Below are 22,611 nucleotides of genomic sequence, written 5' to 3'. Positions count from 1 at the left end.
ACGTCTGTCCAGCAATTGCTCTATACTGTAGGAGAACTTACTGATTAAACTTTGGCTCCAATTAGTTTCATTCACCCTCAACCCACAATCAAGTTAATTGTTAGTCATGAGTATCAAGGGGGTGGAGAGAGTCGACCATAAGAAAGGTAAACATGAAAGGTGAAGCATACTGGGTTTAGAACAAAAGTCTCCTGGTACAGAGAGCTGCACTTATCTGCCAAAATCAGATTAGGTCCTGGGCGGTTCCTCCATGCATGCTCCAGATCTGTCTCATACATGACGTAGGCACTGCTGCCACGGTAAAAATACCCCACTCCAATAGCTCAGATGCTTACTGTAAGTGTACACGCAGCACTCCAACTTACAAAACTCTTGAGGGCACAGGGAGAGTCTTAGCATGGCTGTGACAATATGCCAGTCCTTGGGATTTCTGGTCTCGGCTATGGGGATAGCTGGGATAATTGCAGCCACAGTCATGAATCAGTGGAGCACCCAGGACCTTTATAATAACCCGGTGACTGCAGTGTTCAACTACCAGGGACTATGGCAGACCTGCGTGAAGGAGAGCTCCGGCTTCACAGAGTGCCGGTCATATTTTACTATCCTGGGACTGCCCGGTAAGAGGAACTTCCATCTGCAGCAACGTTTGTTGGGAAAGATGTCAATAATGAGTGCAAAAGGCATTGACCATGGACATCATTGGTTTAATATTGTCTTTGAATTTCCACTCGGGAAGGGTTGTCACTTTAGCACAATGTATTTATTAAGGTCTCTAGGGTATAAAAGAGACTTTTACAGCACCAGATTTATCAGAGTAAAAGGATTGGTAACGGTGCTGTTTTTGCACCTGTTTTGACACTGTTTTGCAGCCTGGGCACTGATAAACATTTCATATCTTCTTATATGTCTCTTCATGATGCTCTAAAGACATTTGGTGGCATTCATCAAGCTTCGGTGTGGGGTATTACACCCCGATCCCACGTTATCTGTCATAGACTTGAATGGTAGTTAATTCTGGATTGGGGTGCGATATCCACATTGGAATGAGATAAATCTGCCCCATTAAGTATAAGATAATGTGATAGTATTAGTATATAGGCGGGGAACTAGCACCAAGGTCGTAATTTATAATAGAGATCAAATTTAGCCCACGGTAAAAGCAATTCATTTAAACGGTGTTAGTGCAGGCAAAGTGGGCTTTAGTAAATTGGGCCCTTATAAACAATACCCTTAACAATGAAGAAATGTGCTATAATACATTTACTGTAGGTGCTATCCCTGTTTACTTCTGCCAATAACTGGAAATAGTCTAGTGAGACAGAAGAATATAAAGTCAATTCTCTTGTGAATACATTGTAACAGACTCAGGATACTGGGGGTGGGGGGTTCATTGAGTAAATAATGACCATTGACATGACAACAACTCTTGACTTGAATGGCCATGGTTAAAGACAATCGTTACGTTTGTAGGATTGATATAGTACTGTATTACTTAGCCATAGTGACAGACTCTAAACATGTTCTGTTTTTTTATACTGAACCTTCATCAATGAAGATTAATTACATGTGTATTAAAGTGTCTTTGACAAGAGTAATTAAAAATGTTCTACTATTTTGAGATATCAACATTTAACTACACCGTATAATGCATGATCAATAGTAATGTTTTTGAAAATTCACAAGCGGTTTATTGCTGCTGCTGATTGGGGAGAAATATATTTCCCCTCCTAGGATATTGGACCTACAATGGTCCCTTCACATACAATACTCTCTACCTCACAGAAGAAAAGTGCATCTCATATTTATGTACTGTATTCCCTCACACAACAAAGTTACTGATGTCAAAGGGAAGGGAATACATTATATATAAAGTGAGCTCATAACAATTTATATGGAACCGTATTTATACTATTTGAAAGCATTGGCTCGTTACTCTGGTTTAAAATACACATTTTTATGTTGATTCTTTAACAAGTAGTTTAATGCGTTTCTGTTTTAGAGAATCATTAGATTCTGCATTAGAGAATTTCTCATGGAAGGAAAGAACGGGCACTCTCAGGTCTTTAAGTTTCATTTATAACTATGGGTATTACGTATCAATTATGAGTGTAAAATTATTTATAATAGCATTGCATCAAATGCATTTTGGGTTGATACATAGCAACTTAATTATGCGCTGACACTATTAACAGTGGTTATAGGGATTACACCAAATTGAATGATTTTGGCGCACTTATTACTTTTTTTGGCGCACAAAAAAAAACATTTTTTAGTACATACCAGTAACATCTGTTCACCCAGCGCCGGCCATTTCTGTTTGCCTAAAAAAATTGAGAAATGCCAGGTTAGTACGTAGGCGCACAAAAGTGTAATTTAAAATAAGATTTACATTCACCAAGTTGGTGCCAAAAAAGCAGTTTGTGACGCTTAGACGCTTGGTGCATAGACCCTTTCGAGTTTAAACGTTTTGTAATGTTTCATGCACCAGGGCTGATTCTGACTGATAACAATGACACTGAATCTGAGCAGTGGAACCTGGTTTAAATCCTGGAGTCAGCTCCTTGGAATCTTGGGCAAGTCCCACTATCTCCATGTCCTCAAAATGCAAAGATTGTAAACTCATGTGGCACAGGGACTGTGTCTGCAAAAAAATCACCCGTCCTGTGTACCGTGCAATATACAGTGAGCCCTCACTTACCGACGTTTGCCTTATCCGACGCCGTATAATGCAGTCCGCTGGGCGCATTATCTGACGTCGGACCTGCTTATCCAACGGTCACCGCTGCCGCCCGAAATCCAATGCTCCGTTAACCGACGGCGGTTTGCGGGACGCATTCCGTCGGATAAGCGAGGACCGCCTGCACTGTAATTGGCAGAAAAGTGCTATATGAAATAAACTTATTATACTGTAGTTACAGAATTACAATTAAAAATGATCCTGGTGCTTGAGCATTATTTAGTAATTTGGACTATTTTAAATTTCATCAAGAAAAAAGCAAAATACTTCTTTTGAGATCTTACAAAAATATTAGCTACAAAAATTAAGAATGTCATTTTTTTTAAAATATAAAAATAAAATGATTACTCATGATTTATACTCCATTTTTTTCATAATTTGTGTAGGTATTTTGGGTGGTTGGTATGAAAAACGAATTGTTTCTCAATATCCGCTGGAAACAATAGTGATACGTTTTTGGGGTAATTGGTAATGTGGTTACAATAACTGATGCAAGTAATTGGGGTTATTACTGTATATGCATAGTAACGTACACATTCCTATTTTTACAGCACAGTTTATTAAACAATAATCTGCAATTTCTTTGGCAGATTTTGCACAAATTAATGTCCCCTTTTCCCTGGCAAAATTATCTAATAAATTTAAATTCACAAGAAAGATTGATTTAACAACATTAATTGTGACCCGTCTATAAAATGCCAGCAGCTGAGATTGGTTATACAGTAATTTAGCTGGAATTGGTCATTTCTACTGTACATGGAATTTCCCTCAAAGTTTTTAAAGGGATTTCCAATGCAGCTAATTGTATGTTTGGCAATAACAATGCTTACCCCGTGAGTTCTTTATTCACTTTAAAAGATCTAATTTCCCTCTTTTTTTTTTTATATCTGTTGCGTCGTTTAGGGGATATAAGCTTTTGAAATGGAGCTCGCCTCAGTGCACAGCGCAGTCTAAATGTTACCACGGAAATCTCAGAAACAAGAGATGAATACAATCCTGATTTTTGACACACAGAAAAAGAGCAGGAAATGTTCGGGGAGCAAGATACTAACATGATATGAATTAAATTAACTAAGGCTTCTTGGAGGAAATGTTGCTTTAAAAAAAAAAAAAAATTGTACTGTGTAAACATATTTAAAAAGGCTTCTGCTTGTCGCATTTTAAAAAGGGTGGCAAATAGCAATATTTAAACAATTCAACTTTTTAACAGTTTCCATGGTGGTCAAAAGCTTTAGAGAGTTTTTACAATCTTTATATGACGTTTTGATGATAAGACTTTTTGTCAGTAATCAAAGTCGCAGGTAAATTGCACTTTTTGTTTTATTCTTTGTTTGTAACATACTTAAGTTGACATCATTCGTCAAACACAAATATAATTTGTTTATAATCATAAACTTCAACAAACCCAGAGAAAAGCAAAACATATACAAAAAATGTTTTAACATTTCAAAACCTTTTTTTTTATCCCCCTACCTGGGGCTGACCCTTTAAATAGAGACGGGAAAACCAGGTGTGTCATATCATCACCCACAACCACCTTACGTTTCAAAACCAAATACAAAACCAAAACCCTTAAGATTTTTTAGAACCAAAACCCACATTTCTTTTTTACATAATATATATTTTTTCGGCTATATGATTTTAGTTTCCTAATTGTTTTTTCCGTGCTTAATTATGCTATTTCCCTGCTTATTTGGAAGGGGGTGGGGGATATTTCCTCATACTTTGGTAAAAATCCCAAACCAAACTCAAACAAATCGAGTTTTGGCACAACCAGGACCAAAACCCAAACCCAACGTTTTCTCACAACCAAAACAGGAGTGACCGCACCTCCCTTACTTTGAAGAGTCAGCAATGTGGGGAACGTACGTGCTCTGAAGTAGCACAGGGTGTCTCCTCGAGGAACAAATAATGTACATATTGTAATAGGTTGCCACTGGACTGCGAACCCATTAGAGGGTCTAGTTATCAGCATCTTTTTTACATTTTTAAATCAACCAGGGGATGGGTGGTTGGTCCCTCAGAGCTAATCCATAGTAACTCAACCATTGGTTAAAACACAATATGGCCGCTGGATAATGCTCACAAAATGCTGCAAAATTGTTGGGAGGTGATATTGCGACCTTCTGTTGGGGACCCAGTGGTCATATTTGTAGTTTTTTTTTTGTCTCACACACAGACACAAAAAAACTCAAATAACTCGGGAACTGGGGAGTGGGAGAGAGGCTCCTCGGAGGTCGGGGGACAAGGGTGAGTTCTGGAGACATGTAAAATAAATGTAAAAAAATAAATACAAAAATGGGGAAAGCTGCTTTGATATAAATTGCTCTTCACTGTTATCCTAGAGAATGATCTTCAAATTTCCAACAAACGCTTTTGATGTTGATATAAAGCATGAATCCTCCTTGGTGAATTAGGAAGGTGAAGGAAGGACACATGGGCCCTCCTCACACTCCTAATTGAGGAAGTGGTTAGTGGTTGAGTATGGTGGGGTCTTTAGAGAGTTTAACTAAATGACCCAATGAGAAGATCAACAGATAAGTATTTAACTATATACTTTGTCCTTTGGATGTTGCATTGGGGCTCTTTATTTTTGTTGTATAACTTACGTTTGGTTACACCCAATAGCACTCCTTTTGACACAACTATATATGTTTGGAGAAGGAGTGGCTCATTGAGTAAAGACACTAACTGACACTGCGTTTGAAGCAGCAGAATCTGGTTCAATTCCAGTGTCCTTGTAACCTTGGGTAAATCACTTTATCTCCATGTGCCCCTGGCACCAAAAACATAGACGAGGCAGGGACCTGTGCCTGCAAAATGTCTCTGTAAAGCGTTACGTAAAACTAACAGCGCTATACAAGAACATGCTAATATAGTGGGTGTTGGGTTCAATGCTTGCAGGGACTGTGTGAGTTTGATAATTTTTTGGGACAACATTGACAAACTCAATGTTTTTGTGTGAACTTGGCCAATTTCCACCGATTCTTGTCATTTCCATTTTCAACAGGGAAAGGAGCAAAACTCATATTTCAGGCTGTGGGACTTTTACTTGGGCAACGGCTTGCAGCCTTCTATAAAGTTGGATTTTCAGTGAATCGAAAAGATTGGCTAATTAAGCTAATTTCTAAAGAGTTGGCGAAAAGTCCACACATCTTTACTTATACAGTATACAGTATACAGAAAATTGATTTGGGGATAACTCCTGTAACAGACAGGTCATTAATCAAATCAGTCAACGGTCTTCAATCTGCTGCACTTAGTTGAACGTTTCAAGGTCCAACAATGTGAGACAAGTAGTGCAGGGCTCCTTTGCTCTTACGCAGGGCAGAAATAGGTAGAGGACCTACTAAATGAATTAGGTGCAGTTGATAGGTAGGAGAATGCAGGTGTATAAATAGGAGTGGAGTGGTTATGAGGTGATTGTCCCTTTCCAGATAACAAGGTATGGTGGACTTGTGGGTGATCATCTCTGGTAAATAAATGAAGGGGATTCTCTTGTATGTAAGATGTTAGTACAGCTGTGACCTCTTCGCCCCATTGATGGTGTTGGGTTACTTGAATTTTTGTATTTTTTTTACCCAGAGCGATTAACTAGACTAATTAACACCAAGAGGAAATGCGTTTTATGAAGACATGGTCAAGATCTTTTCCCCAATTTAACCTCTAAGAACCATTTATAATTAATAACGAGACCAATTTTTCTGCTTGTTAAGAAAGATAGAAACGTGGGATCGCTTTATCGTCAGGATTTACATGTAACCAGTCTAAAACTTCTCTGGTTGGTCCAAATTAAAATCAAGGTCACACTTCAAAACCAGCTAAAGAAAATGTGTGTGTTTTTTGTTTATTAACAATAACATGACTACATTACACCTTCTATAAGTAGTAAGGTGAGATTTGTATACTCTAAAAGTAGAAGGTGAAATAAAGACCTTATTTAAGTTTAAGTTGAGTTTTAAGCCTGTGACACTGTCAGCCATTTTCTAAATTGTGGTGGCCATTTTAGTTTTGCTAAGTTACAGCGTACATGTCACAGTGACTTCCTTTAAATATAGGGAAGTGATAGCTGAGCTTAAATAAATATAGGATTTGATCTGCTATAAGATTTGATTACAATAGCAAAAAAAGACCCAGTTATTTTTCACTTCTCTTTTCTTACTTCTGGAAAAACATAGTCTAACTACAAATGTTAGAAGCTCAGTGGTGATGCTGCTGCCTTTGAAGTGCGAATACCCACTTCAAATTCCGGTTCAAAATTGTGAACTGTCCCTAAAAAATTATATGTAATGTAAACGTTAAAAAAGAAAAACAAGAACATGGATTGGAAAGATTTATTATATTTTCCTTTTACCAAAATCTAAATATTGCAACAGTTTCTGAAAAAAATCAAGTACTTTTCCGCATTGCTGATTTGTAAAGTTTTTTTTGGAGAACATCAGTTCGTAAATTTTGTTCTCTGCAAATCTCGGGTCCCAACCCACAAATTTGACAATGCAACTACTGTTCCGAAGAAAATTACCGTAAAAGTAGCACGTTCTAGTCCCTTCCAGGAGAAACAAATGACTCTTTAAATCTTACGCATGATACGAGCCAATAGGAAGCAGCAACGTCATCCATTGCGACTTCCTATTGGTCCACGTGATGCGGGGGACTTGAAAACTAGGAAGTACTTGTGGAACTTTTACCGTTAAGTATCTCAGTTACTGGAGGTCCCCGGAGCTGAAAATAGCATGGTTGCGCTGGAGGGTCATCCTGGTTCCCAACTTGGTAAACAAAACAAAAGTCTCGGTCTGGTGGGTGGGAACTGCAGTGATTGCAGGTTGAGGTATATATTGTAGGATAATATGGTACTGTGTCTAAATGAGTTAAAGGGAGAGAGGGAATATGATAGAAACTTTCCCATATATAAATAAAAGGTTTGGATAAGGTGCAGGAGGGAAGCATATTCTAGAGAAAGAGAAGCGCTAGAACAAGAGGTCACGCTCTAAAGCTGGAGGGTGACAGCTAAGGGGAGATGTGAGGAAATACTTATTCGTGGAAAGGGGGTAGAATTGGGAAATAGCCTCCCACCAGAGGGGGTAAGGGCTTATGCAATAAGGTAATTTAAATATTCTTGGGGTTGACATAATGTTATTCTAAATATGAAAGATAGGCAAGGATCAAATAGGGTCTGAGGGCTTGCAACAGATATGAAAATAGGCAGACTAGGTGGGCTAAGTGGTTCTTATCAGCTGGCAAACGCTATGTTTCTATGTAACAGGGATGGTGAGTAGAGTGGGAGGTTGTGTAGGGCGAAGTATTACCACCATAAAGAAGGCAGTGGTGATGGGCCTGTATAAAGGGTTTATATGTAAAGCTTTGTAAATCTAGGCAAAAAGGACTCAATATGTACAGTATATCTCTGGAAGAAAGGAGAGGTGATGAGGATAAAGGGAGGAAGACATAAAAACACAGGGATATGGGGTCATATTTAAAGCACGGTGGGTGGGGAAATTTAACGTAGTACATTTTTTAATTGAGTAGTAGATGCATGAAACATCCTTCCAGCAGAAGTGGTGAGTGCAAATGCAGTGAACGGCCCTTATTCAATATGCCGTGAAGATATTTTCCCAGAGCTGGAGAAGAGATTAACTCTATTCAGATGAATGGGACTAAAATCTTCTCCAGCACAGAGAAGAGGTAGGAAGTGTACAATATAGGTATTAGATGTGGTAGTCTCTATGATACAGCAATATCTCTATGGTAATGTCACTGCCTTCATCCTTTGAATCCCAGTATCAGATTTTATTTTGGCCTTGGTCAACTGACTTTATCTCCCTATTTTGGGTACCAATATTAGATTGTATGCTCTTGTGAGGCAGGGATTCATTGTGTCTGCCAAAAATTCATATACTGCATATCAGTGCATACACTGTCAGCACTATATACTGTAGTGTGTAAGAAAATATTATTATCATAGTAGGGAAAACGGGTACACAAATTCAAATGACGCAAATTTCTATGTTTCTCTGTTGGCCAATGGCACGTCGTATCTGGACAATGAGGTCCATTCACAGGACAATGATAACGGTAAAGGGAACGGTTGAGAGCGAAACTACGTTGGTGATTCAACACGGGGGACAGTCTTTTGTCCATGACATCACCACATCCCACCGAATTGGTCTCGGCTTTATATAGCGCTGAATGTAATGCGAAACTCAACCATACACAACCCACGTTGAGAGCGAAACCGAGATATCTTATGAAAACATATTGAGCAAACAAAGCACGGGAAGAAAGAGGTGGTGATAAGCTGCCCTTGTGAAGGGGACTCTAGTAGTTTTGAAGCAGCAGGCAGAGCTGACTGGGACCTTCCAGAGCAGAGAGAACGATGTCGGTTACAATGTGTCAAACCATGGGCTTCCTCATATCGGCACTTGGCTTTGCTGGTATCATCGCGGCCACTGGAATGGATATGTGGAGCACTCAGGATCTCTATGATAACCCGGTCACTGCGGTATTTAGTTACCAGGGTCTGTGGAGGAGCTGTGTGAGGCAAAGCTCTGGATTTACAGAGTGCCGTGTCTATTTCACCATTCTAGGATTACCAGGTTATTTTACTCTTTAATCAATGTTGTCTGTCCATGTGGTGCTACTGTAACTACACAGCAGTAACCCAATTGGTAGGTTGTATATGCACAGTATGTATGCTTTTAATCTATATAGTGCCAACAATGTACGCAGCGCAATACAAAAACAGACATTAGAATACAAGGGACTACTGTATAATAAAATAAGTGCATATAGGAATATGAATCGCTGTTTCGCAGATCTTACAATCTAAGCGGGATGGTGGCCTTGTTCGGAGACTGACAGAGGCAGTAGGCACCTTGATGGTGGGTAAGGGCCTTCGTGGGTGGGGTGTGGGAAGAAGTGGTCAGGAGTTCAGGCTATTGAAATGTTTCAGAAGGTGTGCACCTGTATGTGTGTGTGTATATATATATATATATATATATATATATATATATATATATATATATATATATATAAATATATATATATATAAATATATATATATATATATATATATAAATATATATATATATATATATATATATATATTTACATTTACCTATATGTATGTATATATGTCTGTGTATGAAACGGTTCCACAAACAGGACCCGATTATCTAGGAAAATGGAACGGGATTTTTTCATTTATTTAGGATGCTCTTTGCCCCAATTAATCAGCCTTTGATACATAACACCCCAGCAAACAGCAGACATTTGTTTTTTTATTAATAAGGAACAACACCAGCCGTTACACTTTTTAGTTAACAGCGCTTTTTAAAGCGACTAAAAAAATAAATAAACCTGGTGTTATATTTAATGGTGTATTGCAACAATTTTAAAACGGGGAAAATTTAACAAACTGCAACCAATACGGCGCCTGCAGAATTCAAACATAAAACAACACTAGATTTAAAATGAGAAAACAATGTATTTTAAACACTTTAATGTTTCTCTTAAAATGGTCAATGTAAATATCTATTTCCACCAATTTGCTTTCAGTGTGGTTTTGGCAATACCCTCCCTCCCCCCCCCCCCCCATGATACTATTTATCAATGTCTCCCAGATGTAATTTGGACCATAAAACAGCACTGTGTTTAATATAGATTAAAATCTCATTAAAACTAAAATCATTTTTTTCTCTTGAATAATGCAGGGAAGTTTATTTATTTATTCATTTTATTCTAAGTTTGGAAGCTGGGAGAATATAAAAATGTACACACTCTCCTGGGGGAACTTTTAAAAAGTGCCAACTTGTTCCATAGCGCAGTACAATGAGGCTGTTAATAGACCCATATTTATAGGATTCTATATCGAAATTTAAAGAGAAAGGGAATTTGAAAATGACATGTATGTGTTATTTTGATGTACAGTATGAGGTTCCCGCCACAAAATAGTTTTGGGTCACTCACAGTGTGAATTTATTTAAAATATTTATTTTTCATTAAACTGCCATATAACGATATAACAATTTATATTAAATGATCATTATTGTAATAATGATGCAGGAATAAATATTAATACGCGTTGCAGTGCAGACATGACATTTTAACCTATTTGCTGGCAGAAAGTTTGCAATGCATTGCCGTGCACAAAAGTCTTGATCAGTTTTAGTACCTCCTGATAACTCTTGATAGCTCCTAATCATTTTGTTACAATTTGTTGACCAAGTTTTGCAGGCCAAAAAGCTTTCAAATATAAAATATACAGTATCAATGTCATTAGCAATACACAGGGGTCTAAACGGGGGCAACATTCTCTAATAAAAAGACTTCCATACCTCACAGGTCTCTGTGTGTTCAGGGCTTTTCGACACTCACAGTTCTCTTCTTCATATGTACAGAACTTTCCAGCGTCACAGGTCTCTTCTTCACATGTTCAGAGTTTTCCAAACCTCACAAGTCTCTTCTTCGTGTGTACAGAACTTTCCAAACCTCACAGGTCTCTTTTTCACATGTTCATTGCTTTTCTAACCTCACAGGTGCCTTTTTGATGTGTACCACTTTCTTTTTAACTCTGTTTGCAAATTATTCAGCAATAGAATGCTCTACATGTAATCATTCCGAATTCTCGTCTCTAATCTGTATTTGCTTGGTGGGGAATAGTGGAACGGTCACACATTTTAACTTGTGAAATGAGCAAGCACTCCTCCATATCTCTTCAATCAAAATGGAATTCTAAGTGCCCAGAAGATGCTAAGAAACCCCCTCCCCGTTTCTTTGGTCATTATACCATATGTTATAATGCAGTTTTCTGCTTCTTAGAAAAGCTTCAGATGGCCAGACCCCATTTTAATGGGGCTTACATGTTCTCTGACAATATTGATTACACCCGTTCATTCACTAAACTCCGATAAAGGGTATCATTGACTTGTAATGGCAGTCAATGCTGAATCAAGTTCTGAAACCCCTTATCATAGCATAATAACCCCCCCACTGCCCGCCTTCCCACTTTGTTCTGCAAAGCAGAACATGCCTTATCATTGATGCATGTATGCTATTCCTTATCAGTTATTTCCTTGTATTTATCCACCACTGCTTTGCAATCCACACCCTGCCAGTGAGTAATGGGATTCTAATATATATATAATGTGTTGCTCATAAATAGAAAGACTTTTTATTTGAAGCTACTGTGTAATTAACTCAGACACACTAAGGTAACATTATCAGACTTTTTTTTTCAAGATTCAAAAACATTGACACAAAAGCAGTCCCTCCTAAGACCAAAATGAAGCAATGACAATGTTTAAAGGTTATGGCTGGGGTGATTTACAGATTTTCACCCAGATATCTCCTTTTTTTTAACGTTTGTTTGCAAACACGAGAAGCCGAAACATGGAAGGGGTTTGATTTCCTCTGGCTGCTCCCTTCTGCACAGGCACAGTTCTCATTTGAACAGTAGTGTTTTTGTAGGGCCAACCTTAGGAAAATGTAATTTATATGCAAACGGAGGCAATTCAGCTTTAATTGTAGACGTGGTATAAGAAGCATTTCTACCTTTCTGCCAGTTAGCATTTCAGTCCCGTTCCTAATAATTTCACAATCTTGAGAGACTGAGTACAGTTTCTTGTTGATCCTTAAAAAGTCTGTAGCTTTGACCTCCTGTATCTTTGTGCCAAACACAATACAATGAAATCTGAAAGACTTGGTAGGAAAGACTGAAGGACCTTAATATGTGCAGTTTAGAGAAGGAGTGGCCCACTCCAGCCCTCAAGCACATAGGAGCAGGGTTCGCTCTGTGTAGCCCTATACAAGATATTGAGATAGATGAATAGTTCTCAAGGGCCACCAACAGGTTAGGTTTAAAGGATATCCCTGCTTCAGCACAGGTGGCTCAATCAGTGGCTCAGTCGTTGACAACCACTGATTGAGCCAACTGTGCTGAAGCAGGGATATACTTAACATCGGATCTGTTTGGTGGCCCTTGAGGATTGGAGTTGGCCACCCTTGGCTTAGAGGAGAGAAGGGAGAGGGGGATATGACTGTAACGCTAACATTCATAAAGGGTACAGGAGGGAAGCATGTTTCAGAGTAAGAGAAGTTCTAGAGCAAGAAGTTAAGCTCCACAACTGGAGGGTGGGAGGTTCAGGAGAAATGTGAGGGTGTACTTCTTCCCGTAAGGGTGCTGGATACATGGAATAGCTTCCCAGCAGAGGTGGTAGGGGCTAATACAGTAAATTGCTTGGGATAGACATATGGCTATTCTAAATAGAAAAGAAAATCAATGATCAAATAGGGTGGGAGGTTTTACAGCAGATAGGAAATGGGCAGACTTGATGGGCCAAGTGGTTCTTGTGTCCTGTCACATTCTCTGTTTCTATGAAAGGTAAGAATCTATTTGTATGTAGCTTGGTCCCAACTTCTCTTTTTTATGGGTGTTATGTAAGATCAAGATCCAAACAATTCTACTTATGGAGATAAATGGAGTCCACTTGTTCCCTCTTAACATGAATTTATCCAACTTGACATATATTCGTCCCAGTCCCGCTTTGCCCTGTTTGCATTAGCTTGTGATTAGGAGGTGGTTACATGGGGACAAAGGAGTAGTTAGGGCAGAGTTAAAGAAAGAAGGTAGTAATGGCAATTATCAAGTTCTTATGTCCATATTTACTAAGCAGTGCTATGCCAGAAGTACCCTACCAGAGCCAAAAGACTTTACTTGGATGAATCAGAAGGTGTCTGGAAGGTGTCTGATTGTCGTAGCATGGCTCTCTTTCTGACATTTTCCCCTTTTAATAACATCAGATCTGCATCACATACAGTATAAGAAACGTAAATATGCATATAGAGCAAATTGCCTTTACTTTTTCCTTCACATCCTAATCACACACTTTACTGGGACATCCTTCAATAGTTTTCAATTCCTAAATATTGTTATAAAATACATTGGATACCACATGCCATTCCAACACCGGAATCATGTCATGCGTAGTGGTTACATGACTTTGATTTCTCCTTTTGTCTAGATTTAGAAAATCCTCTCTTCTGTCTGGTATGAGGCATTAGAGAGACAGTCATGGGCGGCTTCAGCCATGCTACAAATTGCCATGTCCATTAAATTTGGACTACTTTAATGATTAGTAGATCTGAATACACTTTTTTGTATCCTTTGTAGCTATGTTTCAGGCTGTCAGAGCCCTGATGATTGTTGGCATTGTGCTGGGAGCTATCGGCTTACTTGTGTCCATCTTCGCCTTGAAGTGTATCCGGATTGGTAACATGGACGATGCTACCAAAGCAAATATCACCTTGACCTCTGGTGTCATGTTTATTGTAGCCGGTGAGTAATTCTGAAACACCCTCTCACTCATTTTTCTGCTTCCTCAATCTGTTTGTTCTTTTCCAGTAGAGACACAAGCGTCTTTTCGTTATAATGGGAGCTAATGATGACTGGGTGTCATCAACGTGCCATCCGTGCTATCACGGCCGATATCTAATTGCAAGTTTTGACGATTCGGTATGCTAGCGCGAATCAAGTTTTGATGGCTGCCGGCCAATGTGTTACCAATTACTGGACATAATTAATTGATCTAAGGGCTATATTCACATGTCCAAGAAAAGTTCACCAAACCTGGAGTAAACTTTTATGTACCATAATATTTTAGATAAATGTACTTATCACCCAACATGATCATGGGTGAAATCAATGTTTTGGTCCCATAGGGAACCTTCATCAGTGTTACCCTAGTGATCTGAAACTTTGGCTATGTTCTACAGGTAACTTCAATATTTATTTCTCTTTTTTGCATTATATTATTTCTGTGTCCTTATCAGAGCTTATGGAATCCCCCCATAAAGTCAATATTGCATGTACATTGAAACAATATATGGTTTTTCAATCAAATACATATTCTAATAGATAATTATCCAGATCATTCTCAATGGTGATACTGCGGGTGTTGAGCTGGTCCATTTATATGTTCTCATTCATGTCTCTGTGTTTAGGACTCTGTTCCATAATTGGCGTATCCGTGTTTGCCAACATGTTGGTAACAAACTTCTGGATGACCACAGCAAACATGTACTCTGGTGGAGCCATCTCGGGCATGGGAGGGATGGGAGGCATGCAGACTCTCCAGACAAGGTAAGAGGGATTTTGGATTTCTGATCTGAAATGACGGATGAAATGCATTGAGATTTATTTTCAACCACTCTGGCTTCTGCCTCTTTTAAAACGGCACCAGACTGCCAAGTACTCACTGCATTCCTATCCAACATGAAATCGGTTGGACAACTCTGTGCTGTTTCAGAAGAAGCAGGAGCCAAAGGACTTAGTCATAAATCTCAATGCACTTCAGGCAGCTGGCATAAAAAAATGACCACCACATTTCTGGGATAGTTTTAACCTCTATTTCTGGGCTCTAGATACACTTTTGGCTCAGCACTGTTTGTTGGATGGGTGGCTGGTGGTCTGGCGTTTGTTGGTGGCATCATGATGTGCATAGCATGCCGAGGACTGATGCCTGCAGAAACAAAGTAAGTCACCTTTGGCATATGGTACTTCTTAAAGTGGGTAGCAGCTGCAGGATCATTCCTCATGTTAGAAACCATTTAATGATTGTAGTTCATGTTGGTCGTATGTGAGACTGACCATTTGCAGGTCTATACACGAATGAAATGTCAAAGAAAGTTGCACATCTACATCATCTTTCTTCTAACTTAATTTACTTTGTTTGAAAAAAAAAAAGCTGTCAGTTACATAGTTACATAGTAGATGAGGTTGAAAAAAGACGTACGTCCATCAAGTTCAACCTATGCTAAATTTAGACAACCGATACTTTATTCTAGATCTATACTTACTTATTGATCCAGAGGAAGGCAAACAAAAAACCCCATAAGGGGAAAAATTAATTCCTTCCTGACTCCAAGAATTGGCAATCGGATTAATCCCTGGATCAACATCCTTCCCATGTATACTTATTTGGTATATCCCTGTATACCTTTCCCATCTAAAAAGATGTCCAACCTTTTTTTGAACAAATCTATTGTATCTGCCATCACAGTCTCCATGGGTAATGAATTCCACATTTTAACTGCCCTTACTGTAAAGAACCCTTTCCTTTGTTGCTGGTGAAATTTCCTTTCCTCCAACCTTAAGGGATGGCCCAGAGTCCTTTGTACTGCCCTTGGGATGAATAGTCAGCTTTAATGAATTTCTAGGTCAGACATACAGTTAAAGTTAAGGGGATAAGGCTCTCTTTAAGATATCACATGGCGCTGTTGTAGAAATATGCAAAATATTTGTTTCCATTGGCATTTGGGATTAATTTTGGTCAATGCAAGATAGAGAATAAATTGTGAAAATACCAACTTCTCCAAAAAATAAAAACACCCAACGCAATATTCTTAGACAGAGAGCAACTTTTTACTCCAAGGTTTGCAAATACAGTAGCTACAGTATATGTTTTTTTTTTGGCAAAACTTGGTGATAAATGATGAGTACAAAAAAAGGGCCAATAACCGCTACAGGAAGCACAAAAACAGACTGAAAATATCAGTCAGAGGTGCATGAAGAGAACAAAAATTATAATATAAACACACACATACCACAAAAGAATGTGACACAAAGCTTTCTGTGAAGAAGCTGCACTCATTGTTCTCATTACAAATATATACATTTATTGTGAAATACAAAACAAGATATAATAAATGGAAGACAATATCCAGACTATGCGAAAATAGTGGTAATAAATAGAAAAACCAACACAATATACTGCATGATGAGAGCATTATTCCCATGAAGATAAACAATAAATGTAGCTGGTCTAACTGTTCCCGGCGCTGCAATAGCTCCTGGTCCCATGACCGCGCCAGTTGGACCTGGAAGGATTAACGCTGAGGGAGGTCCAATTGGACATCTGAATTGACCATGCGGCACACACTTAATTTTTGCGGTTTCATGAATATCTTGAAACATCTGAAGGAACATTCCCCAATTCAAACCGAGTGAATTTAGACATCCCTAAGATCTCTAAGAATATTGCGTTTGGTGTTTTAATTTTTTGGAGACATTGATTGTCATGTGTATTACTGCTGTGAAGTGCTATTAATAGCGCTATATAAATAAAGACATACATACATACATACATACATACATACATACATATCAATTTCCTTGTGCCCTGTATAAGGTTTTAGAAATTACAAGCACATTTTTACCAACAACTTTGAATACCCAAATACTGTATGAGCAAATGTTTTCCACACCTTTCCTCGGTAGCCCATACATCATTTATAGAATATGAACGATTGCACCAAGATGTTTAGGGGTCTATTCACTAAAATCTCTGAGCTGAAAATTGGGGCAAAACCAGTTTAAAAAAGGCACTGGGTTTATGAAAGAAAGCTAATTCAATTTAGCCAAGTTGAATTTGAGTTTTTCCTGTAATAAATCTGGTGCAATAATTTTTCCACAATTTAGCCCCATCGGGAGACATTAGTTAATTAGCCCCTTAGTTCAGATTAACAGTGGGATGTTTTTTTATTGAACTGTTCTTCTTTTTCCATGTAGCTACAAGTCTGTCTCCTATCACGTGTCTGGGAAAAGTGCAGGATACAAGACACCAGCCTATGACGAGAAGAGTAAGAAGTCCATTTACAATGAGTCTCGACGCAGTGAGGATGGGAAGACCTACCCTTCTAAACATGATTATGTGTAATTCTGCAGGGGATCCCCATATACTGTATCTGTCCTGCTAAAAAGGTTTTACTGTGTCATGTAAAAAATATTTAGATTGAGGCACATATTTACTAAGCTGTGCTATTCTACCTTCCTGCACCGGAAACATCTTACGGTCCAGTCAAGTGAATAGGCCATAATAAGCTGTATTTGCTAAGCAGTCTTCTGCAATAAGGCACTTTGGGGCACTAGAAGACACCTTACAGCCTATTTAAGTCAATGGTCTGGAAGGTGTCTTTCTGCGTTGGAAGGCGTCTTATTCCAGAAGACTGCTTAGTAAATATGGGACAAGTTATCTTCCGGTGCAGGAAGGCGTCTTATGCACCACTTATTAAATATGGCACAGTATCTTCATATGATAAATCATGTTTAAATTAATCTATACAGAAGACTTAAAGCCCAACCCAATACCTTAATCCATGTGTAGACATATATTTACAGTACATATATACAGTACATATATATATGTACTTATTTACCATTTACTTTTTACTTTCCATCATGCAGTAATTTTCCATTTTGAAGACATTTTGAAAAGAAAAACGTATCTATTTTGTTACAAGAAAACACACAAGTAAAATATCTTTAAAGCAGGAAACACATGACATTGGCAAGCTTCTAGTATAGATGGTATACAAAAAAATGACATTCTGAAACCACTGATGAAAAATGGTAGGGCTGGGATGTTACTTAAGATTTGCATGTGCCAGTTTTTGACCAGTAACCCAGTCACCTGTTGTCCATCCAATAGCAGTGCTACTGTATTATTTAAATAGCACTAATCATAGATATTGGGGGGTAGACCTTCACTCACTTTAACTGTCTTTTCCACACAAACCCTATTATGTCATACACCCACCATAAACAGAATGTTGGAAGGAAAAGAGTTGTGTTTATAACTAAGTACTTACCTGATTATGGTCCCACTGCTAACACCAATATATTTAATTTTCGATATCCTCCATAATTTCTACGACCCAGGAGTCTAAATGAGTCAAAGTTGATCGTCCCGGGTCACATTATTTACATTTAATGGGACCTACAGTTTATATCGGACCCCACAAGAAATTGATTAGTTTGCATGTGTCCTACCAATGCTGTATTTTAAAAATATATATATTTCAGCAATCTGTTTTTGCAATACTTCTTCAAGCTTTTCAAAATAGCTTTCTATATAGAGACTGGTTGAATAAATTCTTAAAACATCTACAGTAAGTTCAGAATATACGAACCTGAAAACTTTTCCGCGTAGCTGTTTTGAACTATAAACATGGAAATGTTGCCATGCACTTTCATGACAAGGAGGGAGAATTTTCAGAGCTCTCAAGAACCTTTTCAAAATGCATTAAATGAAGCAATTGCATTGCATATATAGGATGCTTTACAAATCTCAATGCATTCCATTCCTGGCATAATGTCTGCAAACTGCTTATGCATTTTCCCAGTAAGTTAATATAAAGTATAAATCCCCTTTTTTAACCACTCTCAAAGTTATATGATCCTTCATGAAAATAAAAAGTAGTCCAAAATAGAAGCATTCAAAATAGCATAAAAAAAAATCTGATTGCATTTTGAAAGCTTTACACCGGATATTCTTGAATTCATCACAGCCATACATAACCAGTGATTGATGTGTAGTGGTTTAAGGAGCTATGGAGTACCACTACTTTTTAATTTACAATTCTACATTTTCACTTATTTTTTCAAATAAAGATGGATTTCATTAAAAGAAACGCCCAATACCTTTCTGTATTATGTTTTTTTTTTAGCATAAATAGGATATTAGCTTTTGATCTTTTCTAAAATAAGATACAGTGACCCTATTTGAACGCCAAGTCAAGTGCTGTGTAATTGTGTATAACCTTAAGCATTAGCATTATCATAATATATTTTATTAAAAAGGATGCTTTTTCCAGGACCAACAAAAGGTTTGATGTCATTTATCCATAAAGCAAGTGTTAGGTTGATCTATTAAAACTAAAATAGGGGTCTAGCCATCAACGACACATTTAGCATTACAATTGACGGGAAGAGAAGCATTGAAGTCTTTTCTCTGCATCAATATACAGGGTCCGTACTACTTTGGTTTAATTTTACCCTCTTACATAACAAGTGAACATACAGTATTAACCCTTTGTTACCATAAGAGCTGGCAACATACAGCGAATGAATGCTCTGGCAGTGAAGTGGTAAATAAATGGCTTTGCGTTAAGGCAAACTTTTCTTAGCCTTGTTACACAGAGTGCCATGAGTTTGGGGGTTAAAATTTAAACTAATTAATAACACGTCAATCTCTTAGCAGTGATGGCATTTGTTAGTGACACATTTCGGGGTGTGATGTTACAGGCCAACTTAGATAAGTTAACGCTGCAGTTCAGTCAAAATCCTGCATGTGTGTTTTTTTTAATAAATCAGTTCTGTAGTAAGAAAAAATACTTTTAGCATTTTCTGTTTTTAAAAAAATAACTTTGAAAGACCAATTTTCTTGTATTCTATTTTAACAGCCATTTGCTAAGGCACTGCCCCTTCATGTCCTGTCACAAGCCCTGGCACACCCCTTTGTCAGCCCTGCCCTCCCTCTAGCACATGTCAGTGCAGGAGTGCTCATGAATATTCATGAGCTTCCACTGACTGACAGAAGCAAATAAAAACATATGCCAGCTCTAATTATGTCACCAAATTTCGCCTATCAATACATGGAGAACAAATTGACCGGCAGCTATACAGTACTTTAGGTAATTAGAGATTGCACACATGAAACTATTGAAGTAAAAAAAAAATTAAAAAAAAAAAAAGACTGACCTGCAGCTTTAAGCGATGTATAAATTAGAACGGGGTATATTTCATTTTACTTCTGGAATTGAATAAAGTCCATTTTATTTGACACAGGTGGAAACAGATGTAAAAAAAACCATGCAAGGCCACAATTACTAAATGGCGCTAAGCCTTTAGGAACATTAGAGCCCATGTTTAATAAATCTGGTCTTAATATTCTAAATCCCATAGTAGCTTTTATAAATTTGTATCAATGTTGGTAATGTTTTATAATACTCTTTGCATGTCTAGAAGTTATAAAGTGAAATCAGTCTTATTTCTTAAGTAATAGGAGTCATATATCCTTAATTACCTGTAAGTGTGTGTTTTATTTTTCCAGTAATATTATTTGTACAAAGGAATAAGGCTTTTTTGTTAATGCTTTAAAATGCATGTTATTCTGAGTTTACACATTTGGTTACTTAACAATAAAGTTAACAAACGCACCTGGTGTTTTTACATTTTGTCTTTCAGTATATAAAGTAAATGGTACTTTGCATATAGCCTGTTACTGGAAAGGGAAAGCAGTCAGGCATGTAACTACCACAGTTATTTTTGTTTCATAATTTAAGATCGATATTGTAACGGTGAGGGTGTAATCAGGCTCTTAATAAAGATCAAGCCCTGTTTTGGTTACCTCTGATTCGAGTATAAGGGTTCAAGAGTGTCAGCTCTTGAGCCTAGCAACTGTACATGCATAATGTGTAATGTGCGACAATAAAGAATTTTGTGTTTTTACCTTTCCAGGGTTGCCAGCGAGCAGGGATTGCTAGGGTATCAGTTTCAAGGGTTTTTTGCGGAGAAATTGTTGTCAGAATGTGCCTAAGTAGTTGGGGTCCGGAGTTGTTGGTTCCCCTAAAAATGTACCCGAGAAGCATGCCTGATTCTCGGATACTTGTAGGCACATTGTCCAGGCAATATCTCCCCTTGAAAATGCTTGCGCTTTCCCCCCTGCTAGGGTTCCCTGCTTTAGCATAGCCCAGAAAGATAAATGGGGCAAATCGATGTAAAGTGTCCCTGTAACTATAAGGGGTCCCTATGTTAAGGGGGGTACCCAGTTAATGCCCAGATAGTCCAGAACCTGTATTGGAGTTCATGGGGACTCTAACCATAAATATAAGGTTGTGAGGGGACTCTTAGAGTCCAGTCTAAGTCCCTCAGATAGTGTGTGGGGAACAAAGGCTAGTAGAAATATAAAGTGCAGCTTTCTATTCTATTCCCCATACCCAGAGACTTAGGATGTATTAAAAGTATATTTTATTAACATTGTGTTTAATATTGTAATGTACTGTTGTGCACTATAAATGAGGTGGGACTTTCGGAACCAATGTTCAGACAGGCTACCAGGGCTACTAAGTTGGTGCCAGTAAGTCTGCTGGATATCAGAGATGAAAGCCACCAGAGGATGCCGGAGGTGTGAAAGCATTTTGGGTAACAGGGAAGGGCTCAAGTACCCACATCCTGGGATCAATGGCAGTCCTCCGGGCTGCCATTTGTCCTACCAGACCTGGAGGAGCCTCACCCACTGGGTGGCATTTGAATAGCAAGGGACGGAGGTCGCAAACTCGCGCATGTTCCTTGGCAGATTCAGATTCCTCGCTAACCCGGCTTTCTGTACCGGCTTCGCTCTGGTTGGCTGCTAAAAAAGTTCCCACACTGATTAGCTGTAGTATTTTGTGAATGAACTCCAAAATACTATAAGAAACCCCTAAGCCAATCAGTGTTGAGATCTCCAGCGCCAGAAGTGCGGGCGGGCTTTTCAAAAGTGCTCTTGCGCGAATAGCAGAGCACCGACTTCAGAAAAGTCTGCCCGGAAACAGGAAACTATAAGTGCAGAGGACAGGAGCACCAAGAGGAGACAGACGGACAGAGGAACCCCAGAGCAGACAGAAAACAGCAGCACACCCGGTGGACAGACTAGGGAACTGTGGCTAGGAGCTGGATGTCTAGGAAGACTCTGACAGTACCAAACTTCTGTGCCCTGGCTCCCCCGAGATCTCCTCCTGTTCGGACGGGGGCTGCGACATCCGGGCGCTGTGACATCCGGGCGCTGTGTCCCCACAGCTCCTTCGGAGGGGGAGCTTTTCCGGGCCAGGGGACTCGGACAGCTCAAGTCCGGTAATGAGGAAGAAGACGCTGGCGGGTCGGCGGCACTGGATCCCCTGGATGACACACACACACTCCCCCGCCGCACTGAGAGCACGGCGCTGCCATCACCCACCTCCCCACAGCATCTCTTCTGCCCCGGCTCCCCCAAGATCTCCACCTCTTCGGCCGGGAGGTGTGCTGTGTTTCTAGGCATTTCTAGTGACATCTTTACATTGCATAT

The 22,611-nt window shown here is 38.7% G+C and overlaps 1 protein-coding gene and 1 long non-coding RNA gene across 3 annotated transcripts in view; one reads left to right on the top strand and one right to left on the bottom strand.

Annotated features, from left to right (window-relative positions):
* The window catches only part of LOC142465894 (uncharacterized), a 60,931-nt gene extending 49,277 nt beyond the window's left edge, over positions 1-11,654 (bottom strand). The window contains exons 1-2 of the long non-coding RNA XR_012788000.1: positions 11,071-11,654; positions 2,281-2,321 (exon numbers count right to left, since the gene is read on the bottom strand). This is a non-coding gene — a long non-coding RNA (uncharacterized LOC142465894). The remainder of the gene's footprint in view (positions 1-2,280; positions 2,322-11,070) is intronic.
* On the top strand, positions 326-20,263 carry CLDN18 (claudin 18). Of its 2 annotated transcripts, none has more exons than XM_075570306.1 (5): positions 326-617; positions 13,905-14,069; positions 14,735-14,873; positions 15,155-15,265; positions 17,301-20,263. In XM_075570306.1, exons 1-5 carry the CDS (start codon positions 398-400, stop codon positions 17,446-17,448), a joined length of 783 nt encoding a protein of 260 aa, XP_075426421.1. In that variant the 5' UTR covers positions 326-397; the 3' UTR covers positions 17,449-20,263. The 2 variants fall into 2 exon arrangements, with proteins under 2 accessions (XP_075426421.1, XP_075426420.1); XM_075570305.1 differs by lacking the exon at positions 326-617 and adding an exon at positions 8,940-9,330.
* Positions 20,264-22,611: the final 2,348 nt, after the last annotated feature.

This window comes from Ascaphus truei, chromosome 14 (assembly GCF_040206685.1).
Source record: "Ascaphus truei isolate aAscTru1 chromosome 14, aAscTru1.hap1, whole genome shotgun sequence".
NCBI classification, from domain to species: domain Eukaryota; kingdom Metazoa; phylum Chordata; class Amphibia; order Anura; family Ascaphidae; genus Ascaphus; species Ascaphus truei.
The sequence above is the reverse complement of the archived record's forward strand: the minus strand, read 5'-3'. Positions and strand labels throughout refer to the sequence as shown.